The 14,867-nt window shown below is 31.0% G+C and overlaps 1 protein-coding gene and 1 long non-coding RNA gene across 2 annotated transcripts; both read right to left on the reverse strand.

The window, feature by feature from the left end:
- Positions 1 to 302: 302 nt before the first annotated feature.
- Positions 303 to 2,329, reverse strand: LOC139904269 (uncharacterized). The gene is made up of 3 exons (XR_011778720.1): positions 2,170 to 2,329; positions 850 to 902; positions 303 to 561 (listed from the first exon to the last, which is right to left on the reverse strand). It is a non-coding gene; the product is annotated as an uncharacterized lncRNA (long non-coding RNA).
- Positions 2,330 to 5,016: 2,687 nt separating this feature from the next.
- LOC139845442 (phospholipase A1-IIdelta-like) lies at positions 5,017 to 14,319 on the reverse strand. The gene is made up of 2 exons (XM_071835699.1): positions 13,772 to 14,319; positions 5,017 to 5,800 (listed from the first exon to the last, which is right to left on the reverse strand). The coding sequence occupies exons 1-2, from the start codon at positions 14,259 to 14,261 to the stop codon at positions 5,043 to 5,045; spliced, it is 1,248 nt and encodes a 415-aa protein (XP_071691800.1). The 5' UTR covers positions 14,262 to 14,319; the 3' UTR covers positions 5,017 to 5,042.
- Between the last annotated feature and the right edge of the window lie 548 nt (positions 14,320 to 14,867).

Genomic DNA, 14,867 nt, shown 5'->3' on the forward strand with positions numbered 1-14,867 from the left:
ATGAAGCTGGTTGAATGGATCAAAATCTGCCGAAAGTTTTTACAATTTTAGTGCAACATCCTAAATCATTATATAAAAAATAATGTATATTCAAATAAGAATATAATATAGTTTATGTAATCATATTTAAGTGACAAGTTTATAATCCAAATTCAGTTGCCAAGGACATTCTGGACAGAAAGTAATACCTGTATAGCCAGCCCAACCTGACAAGTTTATAAATTGCAAAAATTAAGCCGAAAAAAATCGAACTTTAAGATAGCTATCCTATTATGTTATCAGCTATTCTAGTTTATTCTTAATGAAGTAAAAAAGGGTCTCATTTGTTATCAGTAATTCTTACAGTATAACATTAGGAAAAGTTTTATCGGTAGCAATAGTACAACTTAGTGTTGAAGATGAGCAAGACTTTTTATATCTCTTTAAGAACAGCTCCAACGGTAAAATTTAGACAAGCTTAATAATGAGAACAGAAGTAAAACCTACGTGGTAGCAGCGCAGAAGAGGAGACGGCCATTAAGTTGACATTTCTATATCCATATTGACTACGATTATACGCACCTGAAATGGCAAAAATAAATATTGGTAAATTTCCAGACATACAACCAGTTAGCCCAAGTTTATACGGTAATAGATAGCTCATGGCTAAGAAACAAACGGGTTGAAGTGTACACCAAGTTTCTGTAAACGAAGACAAAGGTAATAATGATCCCAATTCAGCATATCATGAGATAGATCATTCGTATGAACATTTTAATACATGTATAACTGCTACATATCTATCAAAGTTAAAGGAACAACAATAAATCACTATGAGAAACAAACGCTCGACGCATTACAGAAAACTACCTTGTTGTTCCAAGAAACAAACGGGTTGAAGTGTACACCAACTCCAATTTGATCTGCAACTTTAGAAATTTAAAAATAAACCAACTAAACAATATATATAATAAGTATACAGATGTATTCATTTAAAATCTTAAAATTTGCTTGAAATTCAAGAGACCAATCAGAGCGCGACAATCACATGTGGTAAACGCGGGTTCACATGTGATTGACTCCTCTTTTTTTATGTTTTTTTTTTTTTTTTTAATTTTGTTTTTTAAATTTAGCCTGATTTAGAGTTTATGGTTTAGGGTTTCGGGTTTAGTAAACCCAAAACCCTAAACTTTAAACCGTTCGTGTTAAAAGCTTAATCTAAACACTAAATTTAAACCCTAAACCCTAATTTTTAAACCTTTTTCTAACAACAGATTAAAATTAAAAAAAAAAATTAAAAAAAGAAATAAATAAATAAAAGGAGTCAATCACATGTGAACCTCCCGCGTTTACCACATGTGATTGATGCGCTCTGATTGGTCTTTTGGATTTCAAGTAAATTTAAGGATTCAAATAAATATTTCACAATAAGTATATTCTAAAATTCAAAGTGGGTAACATGAAAAAAACAACAGTTTTGCTCTACCAGATGCCATCTATGAGGCATAGTGATCCCGTATCATTTTTAGATTCTTGACCGAACTAAAAAAAAAAAAAACTAATAATAATAACATGACAAGACCATTCGTTGGGTGATCCCTTGCTCTCACGTTCGAGTGTTTGGTCGTCGTTTAGGCATTAGATAATGGACTTTATGTGATAAACTCAATTTAAGTTGGCAAAATGAGTAGTAACATACGTCGGAATGCCAATCTTGAGGAATTATACACCAAGAAAATAATATTCAATCGATGAGTATATCAGATAAATCAACATAATCAATGAGAACAAAGCAAACATAACTTTTGTAACAGATGGAACGGTAACCTTGTCAGTATTATTAGATAATGACTTTAACCATATACATAGCAAAAGTCTACTGGAGGTAGAATATTCATCAAACTCCCAAGACTAGTCCGAGTTCCCATAGCTGCTTACAGTTATAAAGTAAAGTTAACAAGTTAAACGAACTCATTTTCTTCATTGAGTAAATTGACCCGAATGAAAAAACAACTAAATTCTAGAACACAACTATAATCATTAAAATGATGATCTGATAGTAGTATGAATACGATTATCAAATGTGGGTGTTTCCTATTACCCAATGTTTCTGGTCAATGATCTTATGTGCTAAGTAGATATAAGAGAAAGTTTGCAGAGGCATTTCATCAAACACTTGGGGAGCAATACCGATATATTGTTGAATTTCCTCCCATCGCAGCAGCTAAGCATTAACACGTTCTAAAACTTCCTCCCAAGATGTAGTATAAAGATGTGGATCGGAGATTGGATGATGTTGAGCCTAATCGATCATAGTAGTCCGAGTAAAGTGTTTTACAATAACCATCTTGACCCCATTATGAAATAAAAGTATAAATGTATTAAAAAATTATATTTGCACATCCCTTTATCAGGCTTTTTTAAAATCGAACTCCTTAGTTTAGTTTTATTTTGAAATGAATTAAACAAGTATTCGGGTCGGCCCGCTTCGCTGGACTCAAAATCGCTAGCCAAAAAAAAAAAAAAAAAAAAAACAAGTATTCGGGTCGGCCCGCTTCGCTGGACTCAAAATCGCTAGCCTAAAAAAAAAAAAAAAAAAAAAAAAAACACCCCCTGGATTCGAACATGGGGTGAATACTTATATAAGGAGATAGCCAACCACTAAGCCAAGACCACCTCTTGTAATAATGAGGAAGCAAAATGTACTTATTCATTAAAAATCGCTGTGAAGAAAAGCCAAAATAGGCTCTATTGAATATATATGTAAAGATGGAGGGTTGTAGTTGAAGAAAGCGCATTTAAGTTTCAAATGAATAGTTCCTTTTTTTTGGGTGTATTTTCCAAATGAATATATGTATATTTTCTTAAAATCTTTACTAATTGCTTTCATCTATGAAATTTCTATCAAACAAGTTAATGGATTTGAATTTTTCCAAATTTATAAAAAATCAAAACATCCTCAAAAGTTTATAAAAACTCAAAACATCCTCAAATATTTACGTTTTTTCAATTCGCGAATATGAAAACTTCAACTAAAAACGCGAGATTGAAAATGAAAACAAAAATGAGAAACGTAAAATTTTTGTATAACTTTTTAGTTATTTTATAAAATGAAATTCAATTTTATTCCATGTCAATAAATTACACATTTTTTTTCACATTTCATGGAACTTATTAATTCTAATTCATTCGGATTTCAATTCCTTTAACACATTCATAAAAAGGCAGTCGAACGGTTGTTCTTCGGGATGAGGATGAAGTGCTTGCTTGAGACGAAAATGGGCCATGTTTTTTTAAAGGTCTTGTAAAACGAGGTTTATTGATCACATTAATTGATCGGGGACGGGTCAACAAATGTGTTATCTTATTGGTTTGACAACCGCTCATGTAAGAAAGTTCTTCGTGATCAAATTGGGTGTAAAGGGTCGTGAAGGTCTATTTCTTGGTTCGATTTATGAGTTAGTTAATTTTGTTTAAGGTTTAGCACCATGTACCATTATTGTTTAGGTTTTGTTTAAGCGGTATCTTAGATTCTATTTAGTTTAGCGTTTATGTGTTGCAAACGCTCTTTGGTGTATTAGTTTTGCCCCTTTTTGTGTTGGTGGTTTGGTTTTTTGTTGTCTTGGCACGGTTGTAGATAACGTTTTAGGGTTCGTTTTCTAGTTTCGAGTCTCGTCAACATTTTGGTTGTATTATTGTTCGGCCTTTCATCTTTTGATGAATCTACCTTTGTTATGTAGTATTCGTTATTTTCGCCAAAAGATGTATAAACGAGCTAAAAGTTACGATAATTTAAACAATAATTTCGTCCTCAAATATGCAGAAAAAGTACAAAGTTAATATAATTTATATGATAATCATTCCGAATGAAAATTCTAAATGATGTAAAATTAATGTATTGACATATCAAATGATTAAATAAAACAATATAATTGTATAATAACTGTTGTATATATGTTAAGGAGGGTATCTAAAAAAAAGTTGAAGGTGTTTAATAGTTAAGAGATAATTTCAGTTCTGAATGATTTAGTACAAAAATTTATTTCATTCACCATTTTTGTTATTATTTAGAGGTTAACAAAAGCGTTAAATGTTGAACGATTTATCATTTAACCATGAATCATTTCATTAAGAGATAATCAAACATAACCTTAATTTAATTTAGTAACTAAAATATGGACTTTGAGGTGGCCATCGCTTGTTGCACCGGAGATGGTAGTGATGCGATGGAAGTGTGGGTGAAAATGGCGTGAAAGATCTAGAAAAATGAAGGACCAAGAGGGTTAACCATCACCAACAAATATCTAAGGTGCAAAAAGACTAAAATACCCTTCAGTAATAAAATAATTGAGTGAACAGTAGAAACTAGAAACATAGTTGCAATTGATATAATTATAATTATAATATAATTATTAAATATAATAAGTAAACACTCACAACACACACTTACTAGGTAAATATTAAACTCTAAAAGCATGAATTTTTTTTAATGGAGATTTTTTTGGCATTAGTAGATCATTTATTTCAACGACCATCATCATTTGCACGTATCACACACGTTCGGGTGGAAACCCGAACCCGATCGACGGTATCCGGGGACACATCCATTCGGGCAGTGTTCCTGGGTAGAGGTCCGTGAACGAATCCGGTAAAACCTCCCTATAGGGTCAATATATACCACCATTATTGGTGTTCAATTGTTTTAAAGAAAATCATGTCATCTCTAAGGATTGAACACATGACATCTCCCTATCCCATAACACAAAGTACATGGGGAGAACCGTTAGACTATGCCCGCAAGTTGTCTAAAAGCATGAATTAATACAAAGAATATAAAAGCATGAATTAATACAAAAAATATAAATATATAATACAAAAACATGCAGCAAAACACACTATTACAACCCTTTATGAAAGTGCTTATTGGTTGGTTTACATACATACACACACTTGTACCAGAAAGTAAACACGCTAAACTTTTATATCAAGTTTACTTATTTAACACAACATAACATAACACAAAGATTCGTAAATCGTGTAACTAGCTCATGGATAGAATAGAACTAGTAGACCGGAAGATCATGGTCTTTAGGATCTAATATCGGTGATAAAACCCAATCACCATCATCATTAAGCACCATTCCTTTATTCTTTTCAGCCCACCAAATAGCTGGTATTTTGTACTCTTCTTTCAAAAAATCAGTTGACAAATTAACCCACCCTAAACTTCTCTCGCATATACCCCAATCAAACTCACCATCCTTCCCATTCCAACCACTCAAAGTATGCAACATACCTTGCAAATTATGATACACATATTTTCGAACGTCGACTTTCAAGTAAGGCGATTTATCGCTATCGATCCATAACTCGACACCAACATCAACAAACTCAAGTAATTCACTTGGTAGGATATTCCATTTTTTTTCATTAAACCATTCTACTATTTTACTTGGCCAAAATGGGACAATGTCACCCTCATTCTTAACCCTTAATATCTTAAGGTTAGGTAGTTTCTCAATTTCATCTTTGAATGATTGATTTCCGATTTGTGGACTAGCAAGAATGAAAGCCGATACGTTTATATCAGGTGTCACAACGTTTCTGGCAATGTCAAAAGCCGATAAAGCTGCTAAACATGCACCAAGACTGTGCCCTATGCATGTTATGCTTACTTTTTCGTCTTTGTACTTTAAGAGTAATTCTTTGATTTTTTGGGTGAGTTGTGTTCGGGCACTTGATTTGAGGAATTCGGAGTTTGGGTCCTTTGTGTTGTACATTGTAAGCCATCCTTCCATGACTTGTGGTGTATCAGTAGTCCCTGCATCCAATCAAAGTATTAATTAGAGCTCAATTTATCTCATTATATTCAACAATATAAATCACAACACGAAGTACACCATATCAAATTCTACTTTATATAATTCAAAATGACTCGAAACGTTATTTACAATGATGTTGAATGAAAAAAAAAAAAATTATCGAACCATTCAACGTTGAAATACTCTTTTAACCATATAGTTTTACTTCTTTTTCAATTCAATTATTCGTTATCTTCTGTTCATTTAATATGTTAATATAAATATAATAATTTTACATCTTTTGGAGGGTTCATTCTAATTATCATATCAATCATATTATATTATTATTGTTAAAAATAAAGATAATTAAAACTTTTAAATCATTTAGATTTTGAACTTTTAATCATTGTATTACATCATATAAAATTCAAAACCCTAAACCCTAAACTCTAAACCGTTCGTGTTAAAATATTCAATCTAAACCCTAATTTCTAAACCCAAAACCCTAATAGCTAAACCCTAATTTATAACCCCCTAATTTCTAAACCCTAATTTCTAACCCCTTAAAAAAAACTCAACAGCAAAACATTCAATGCATTGAATGTTTTTATATATATATATATATATATATATATATATATATATATATATATATATATATATATATATATATATATAGTGGTAGGATCAAGAGGGAAGTAACCATTCGGGGGGAAAGAAAAAACTTTTTTTTTTTCGTTTTTTGAAAAAACTTTGTTCACGAACATTATAGATGAGATGAAAATATGAACATTTAGTAGAGACACTTTGTGATAAATGTTTTTATTTTGGCGGAAAAACGCTCGAAGAAGTAATATACAACAATTATCGTGTTTTTCGAACGTATTTTGAGGTTTTAGCTATTGGGGTTTAGATATTAGGGTTTAGATATTAGGGTTTATAGGGTTTAGACATTAGGGTCTAGAAATTTAGGGTTTAGGGTTTAGATTTAGGGTTTAAATTTAGGATTTAGATTGAGTTTTTAACACGAACGGTTTAGAGTTTAGGGTTTAGGGTTTTGGGTTTGGTGTTTTGGGTTTATGGAATAAACTCAAAACACCAAACCCTAAACCCTAAACCCTAGATCGCGCTAAATTTTACTTCACAAAATATGAAGAAAAAAAACATTCATATTCTTCACGAACAATATTATCTTGAATGTTATTTTTGTCGATCGTTTTTCCGCCTAAATAATAACATTCATCACGAAGTGTCTCTTCTAAATGTTCATATTTTCGTGTGATCTTGATGCCGGAAAAAAAAATTCAAAAAAAACGAAAAAAAAAAAATTTTTGCTTCCCCCCGCTTCCCCCCGATTGGTTACTTCCCCATTGATCCTGCCCCTATATATATATATATATATATATATATATATATATATATATATATATATATATATATATATATATATAGTCTTTGAACATTGACCTTGAACGATTGATGATACGCACGCAAGATGCATGCAGCTAGCTAGTCGCATACATCATGACCAAAAAATTGCACTAGCTAGCTTATAAATGAAGGAAAATATGTTCCGAAGTATGAGAATTGTGTGAATTTTGAAAAATTTATAAAATATTTGTGATATTTCTTCACACTAGATAAATAGTAACCTTCACAATCCTACAGCTTTCAATAGATGTCACCAAATAGATGTCACCAAAAAGTGTACCCATTCAACTTGATATATACATAGTTATTGTTGTAAATTTAGTAGTAAAATATGGATGGTAATTAGTCAAATATGGATAGTAAAATTTGTACTATATATATGTGGATAATGAACACACATATACACACTATTTTTCTTACATATAAGAAATATACTATCTCTCTCTTCCATTACTACTCTCTCATATTTAAGGATTGTATAGGCTTAGGTCAAAATTAGTTATAAGCCTACTGAATTATAACACGTTATCAGCACGAAGAGCTTAGTGTAATCAAAGGATATCTCAAACGATCACGAGTCACTAATCAAGGTATGAAATTATTAAGGTTTTTCAGACTCGGACATATCAAATTTTGGACTACTAACATTTTGAACTACTAATTTTTATTAAGTTCTTAGTGCATTTGTATTGTTCTTATTATATGGTTGGCTCTGCCACCTAAATTATATATGGTCGACACTGTCGCCTAACTATCATTTATGTTTACTAACTTTTATTAACTTCACTAACATTTATATTTATGTTATTTAAGTTATATATGGCCGGTTATACCGCCTGAATTATATTTTCTGTAATCTAACTCTTATTAACTTCACTAACATTTATATTTATGTTAATAAGACCTCATGATTGTACGCAACACGTCATTTGACAACACGGTACTTTATGTACGCAACACGTCATTTGACAACACGGTACCATGGGTCGAGATTAATTCCGATCAATACGAATACGATGGGGTCTTTATATGTTATCTAACATTTATGATTACTTATGCAATTAATCATTATTTATTTCATGCATACTAATGTTTATTCTTAAATTTATAATCTTAAAAGTTAAATAGTAAATAAATTAATAGCACAAATTTCAATTATGAGGTTCGTTGGAAATAATGGTGGTCGATTGGGATAGGAAATAGAAAGGAAACAATCATATGGTGGGATATTATAATCATACATATACATATATATATATATATATATATATATGTATATATATATATATATATATATACTATTAACAAGTCATTATAACAAAAAGCACCATATAAAAGAACTTATCATGAGAGTGTATATTATGCTTCATAAAAATATTGACCAATTGCTGGATTTTGCAATGGTACAATAACAAAAAAAAAAAAAAAAAAAAAAGCACATGAGTTTAAGATAATGTACATTATGCTTTATGGGTAGTACATTATAAAATAAAAATGTGTTACATAGGGAGATAGGGAGGATGGCGAACATGACCCCGATTTACACGGGAATGGGTCCCTTTAAAAAGGACTGATTATTTGGATTCATTTGGTTAGTTGCTAATGTGCACCTTCCCATGCTAACATGCGCCAAATTGAAGAATTTGAGAATTCTTTAATGGCAATAATAGAGCTTACACAGTAATAATCAAAGACTTGACATAAGCGTAACAAAATTTATAGTTTACAATTTAGATTTTAGATATATTTTTTTATATTTGAGTTAAAAAAAATGTTAATGTATATCTTTGAAAGCTTAACATGGATTTTAAAAGAAACTTATTTATATTTATTTATATAAATATATAAAGTAAAATCATCATATATATATATATATATATATATATATATATATATATATATATATATATATATGCTATGATTTTCTGAACATTCAAATAAAAAGTACTCCGTAGTCAATATCGCTGTCTTCTTCACTAGGCTTGGTATGGAATAAAGCTCTTAAAAGAAGAATCGATGTGATATAGATATATACTTTTATTAGTCTTAAAAATAAAGATGTAATAACCTTTATTTTTTATATTAAATGTTTTTATCAATATGGAAATGATTATCCTGTTTGTAACTTCATTTATATTTAATAATGTTTTACAAAACAGGTGACACAAGATGTGGATCAACTATTTTTTTTTCCTTTTTTCATTCTGCATGTCTCCTTGCATATATTTAATTAAATTATTACTCCGTAATATAAAAAACGTACGTACTACTTAGTTAAAATTAAAAAAAAAAGAGCAACGATCCTCCGTATACGTGGAAACTTTTTCTTGTTGTCAAATTGGTACTTCGTATATTCACTATTTTTAGTTCGTTTTTCACGCCAACATACTCGATGTAATAATTTTAATTTTATTTGTTTTAGTCCGATAAAATCAATCTATAGAAGTACGTTTGCCCTCTCCTTAGTTTACACTATGTGACGTTACAAACTTATGGGGGTTTGGTTTGAAAAGAAAACGTGAGTGAATCTGTTGAAAAATCTTAATTAAGTACACCCTAAGCTACCTTCAGACTTAAATGACCTGAATTTTCTAAGATGCCTAGCTTGTTATGTGTCACCCCTAAATAAATAATTTTAAACCATAACACATATGTTTATTAGGTGTTATCTTTTATGTACTGCGAATTGTAACTTGTTTGCAGGTAATAGATTTTTTTGATTATCTTGTTGAAATTTTAATTTGAATACTGCTAAAGTACAAAATCTAAGAAATATGTCATTAATTTGAAATCAACTGAAGGAATTATAAATACTATATCAGGTATTGCAAACTTGATAAAATGAACGAAAAAGGATATATTAATGAAAAGCACATATGGTGATTAATGAAAAAGCACATATGGTTATTAATGATAAACACATATGGTGATTAATGAAAAGCACATATGGTGATTAATGAAAAAAAACACATATGGTGATTAATGAAAAACACATATGGTGATTAATGAAAAAACACATATGGTGATTAATGAAAAACACATATGGTGATTAATGAAAAGCACATATGGTAATTAATGAAATGAATATTGAGAAAGAATCACCAATGTTTCTTGAAAGAATTCAAGGTTATTTATATGGACCAATTCATCCATCATGTGGACCATTTTTATATTTCATGGTTCTAATAGACGCATCTAGCGGATGGTCTCATGTTTGTGTGTTATCAAGCCATAATATGGCATTTGCAAAGTTTCTTGCACAAATTATTAAATTGAGAACACATTATTCTGATTACACCATTAAAAGGATGAAACTTGATAATGCTGATGAGTTAATATCTCAAGCATTTAATGATTATTATATGTCTACAAGGATTGTTGTTGAACATCCAGTTGTTCTTGTGCATACACAAAATTGGTTTAGCTGAATCAATAGATAAACGCTTATAACTAGACAATTAGAAATGAGTACAAAACTCTCAATATTTATATGGGGACATGTAAATTTACATGATGCGACATTAATTCGCAATAAACCAAGTGCAAGTCATAAATATTCTCCATTACCAACTTAATTTTGGTCGAGAGCCAAATATTTTCCATCTTAGAACATTTGGTTGTGCGATTTATGTTCCTATCGCACCACCACAACACACTAAAATGGGTCCTCAAAGGAGGATGAGCATATATGTTGAACATGAAACATATTCAATTATAAGATATATTGAACCCATGACAGGTGATGTTTTTACAGCACATTTTGCTGATTGTCATTATAATGAAAAATTGTTCCCTATATTAGGGTGGGAAAAAAAAGGGTAATAAAGAAAAAGATGTTGCATGATGTGAACATAAATTAATGTATCTTGATCATCGCACAAAAGAATGCGAAAAGAAAGTCCAAAAATAATACATATGCAAGAACTTGCAAATAAATTACCCGATGTATTTACAGATACAAAAAGGAGTGACTAAATCATATAAACTAGCGTTAAATGCTTCAGCTAGAATTGAAATTCTAAAAGTTGGCAATAATGTCACTCATGAGTCTTTGCCACGCCAGAAACGTGGGAGATCAATTGGTTCCAAAGATAAAAATCCTCGAAAAAGAAAATCAGCTGATAATGAGGTAAAAGAAAGTGTTCAAGAAGAACCACAAATCAATATTCCTTCTGCAGAGGATATTGATAAATGTAAATACATAAATTGCGATAACTTATGCAATATTATGGAACCCAAAATGAAATGAAAAATCTTGATGAGATATTTTCATATAATATTACAATGACATCATGATTAAAGATGATGATCTAGAACCAAAATCTGTAATTAAATATCAAAATAGATATGATTGAGCTCAATGGAAAGGAGCATTACGAGCTGAACTAGAATCGCTCAATAAAAAAATTTCGGATCAATCGTTATCACTTTTAAAGATGTGAAACGTAAGGGATACAAATGAATTTTTATCCGAAAAAGAAATGTGCAAATAAAGTTACAAGGCAAAACTAGACTTGTAACTCAAGATTTCCCACAAAGACCGAAAATGGGTTATAAGGAAAACTTATCTTCCTGTAATGGATACAATTACTTATTAGATACTTAATCAACCTAATAGTTACTTAAATGCATCTCATGGATGTTGTTACTACTTATCTGTATGGATCACTTGATAATGATATATACATGAATATACATGAAGGGTTTAAGGTATCAGAAGCATCTGATGCAAAACACAAGAAAATGTATTCCATTAAATCACAAAGATTTTTATGGGTTGAAATAATCGGGTCGCATGTGGTATACCCGATTAAGTGATTACTTGATAAGCAAAGGGTATACAAATAATCTTGTTTTCCCATGTGTTTTCATTAAGAAAACAACATCCGGATATGTGATTATAGCTGTTTATATTGATGATCTTAACATCATAGGTATAAATAAAGAGATTCATGAAGTCATTCAACTTCTAAAGAAAGAATTTGAAATGAAGGATCTCGGAAAAACCAAGTATTGCCTTGGTTTATAAATTGAGCATATGCCTAATGATTTACTTGTACATCAAACAGCTTATACAGAAAAGATTTTAAAACATTTTCAATATGGACAAGGCAAAACCATTAACTACTCTTATGATTGTTAGATCACTTAATGTTGACACTGAGCCATTTAATTTCTGTGAAGATCATGAAGATATTCTGGGACCAGAAATACCATATCCTAATGCAATTGAAGCTCTTATGTATCTTACAAATTGTACAAGAACTGACGTTTATTTTGCAGTTAATTTGTTGACAAGGTTCAGCTCAGCACATACCAAAAGACATTGGAATGGGATCAAACAAATAGTTTGATACCTTCGGGGAACTACTGATTTATAATTATTTTATTCTAACAACTCGAAACAAGATTTGTTTGGTTATACAGATGCAGATTATTTATCTGATCTACATAAAGCTAAATCTCAAAACTGGATATGTATTCCTAAATGGAGACACCGCAATATCATGACGTTCTCAAAACAAACACTTGTTGCAACATCATCAAATCATGCCGAAGTGATTGCATTACATGAAGCTACTCGGGAATGATTTTAGTTAAGATCAATGATACAAATCATTATTGATTCTTGTGGACTAGAACGCTATAAAAGCCTAACAACTATCTATGAAGATAATACAGCTTACATAGTACAAATGAAAGAAGAGTATCAAAAAATGACAGAACAAAACATAAATGTTGATGAGGCGCTAAAGTTATAAACGGTCTCAACGGTCATAAGTTTGATGGAAAAGAATGGTATATTAGTAAGGCTCAGAAAAAGACTGAAAGGGAATAGGAATTAAAACAACAGTTTGAACAAACCATGAAGGAGACTGTAGACAAATCACGTGGACCAAACTTGTACATAAAAGATTTAGATGATACAGTTTCAGATGAAAACCTCAGATTCTTCTCATATACTCAAGATCTCGTAAAAGACAACCAGATTAAAATGAGATACGTTCAATCAACAACTCTGTTGATCTTTATACCAAAGCACTGTCAATCGCTGTTTTTCAAAACATACATTCACAATATTGGCATGAGGCAAGTTCAAAAGATGTGACGACTCAGCGTTGTCTACTTGAGGGGGAGTCAACTCTATGCTGCACTCTTTTTCCCTTAGCTAAAGTTTTATCCCACTGGGTTTTCTTTAGAAAGGTTTTTAACGAGGCAGTATTAATTGCTTTTTAAAAAAAATTACCATCCAAGGGGGAGTGTTGTAAATTTAGTAGTAAAATATGGATGGTAATTAGTCAAATATGGATAGTAAAATTTGTACTATATATATGTGGATAATGAACACACATATACACACCATTTTTCTTACATATAAGAAATATACTATCTCTCTCTTCCATTACTACTCTCTCATATTTAAGGATTGTATAGGCTTAGGTCAAAATTAGTTATAAGCCTACTGAATTATAACAGTTATATTATTAATTTGATATATAAGTTATATTAAACTTGTAAAAATATCCATTAAATAGAAAGTTAAGAGGGTTAAGCTGCACCTGTTAAGTCAGCACCAGGGAGCAGTGGTTTAGCTGATACTGGTGTTGGCTCCAAGATGTCGTCGATCCATTCGTAAGGCCTAGATGTCCCACGCCACACCATGCATATTTCACGACGACCAATTGATTTACTATACTCATCATTAGACACAGCTATATACCCCATCCAATTTGTTTCTAATTCGCCGCCTTCACGACCAGGAAAAACAAAATTAAGACCATCTTTCGCACGAGAAGTGGCGTAAATAAAATATGTAACTTGATACTTGGATTCAGCCCAAGGGAGCATAACTCCTTTGAAAAATGCGGTTTTGCCATGATAACTATAGCCATTGTACTTGGACCCTGCATCGTAATTGAATAGTCGTTCAGCGGCTGATGCAAGATCACCGTATCCGAGAATTAGAGTACGTAGATCCAAGTCTAAAGGGTCAAGAAGGCCATCCCAATTGTTGCTTCCATGGAGTTCATCGTATGATTTTGAACCCATTGATAGCTTGAGGATATTATTTGGGCAAAATTAGTAATGGTTTAATTGCCTTTGTGTTTTTAGGGGTTTTGGTGTTGCTATGTTATGTAGAATGAGTACCATTTTATACTACTACGTAGTAAGGATGGAAAATAAGATTTGATTGTATTTTGTTTAACTTCACACGTTTATATAAAGTTGGATGAAGCCAACCATTGTCAATTTTTATTTTATTTTTCGAAAAAGTAATAATAGATTCAAATGATACAAAGACCTAACTGGAGTTTAGAACTTCGGTATGGCAGACTTTTCTGACGCAACCCTAGCTGAATTATTCATTTACAAGACTCTAAAACCTTATCTTATATATTTCGTATCTTTTTACTGTTATTTATACTCCTTTTTAACTTAACTTCATTAACATCATCACAAAGAACATAAACATATTTCAAAAACATGAAATTGAATCTCAGAAATCCATAAATCATCACTTAAAAACCTCAAAAAACACGAAACTCACATAATCAAATGAATACAGTTCGTCCATTTATGGTTAATCTTTGGGGTGGCAGAATTATTTTTCAAAATGGTTGGCTTACTGGTGATGAGACAATATTTACAAGGAAT

The sequence above is a fragment of the Rutidosis leptorrhynchoides genome, chromosome 4, assembly GCF_046630445.1.
Source record: "Rutidosis leptorrhynchoides isolate AG116_Rl617_1_P2 chromosome 4, CSIRO_AGI_Rlap_v1, whole genome shotgun sequence".
NCBI classification, from domain to species: Eukaryota; Viridiplantae; Streptophyta; class Magnoliopsida; order Asterales; family Asteraceae; genus Rutidosis; species Rutidosis leptorrhynchoides.

Excerpts from the sequence above, each read along its gene's own strand:
- LOC139845442 (XM_071835699.1), bottom strand. The coding sequence starts at position 14,261 with ATGGGTTCAAAATCATACGATGAACTCCATGGAAGCAACAATTGGGAT. Across the intron at positions 5,801-13,771 it reads CCCTGGTGCTGACTTAACAG|GGACTACTGATACACCACAA; the intron begins GTGCAGCTTAAC and ends GATTGGATGCAG.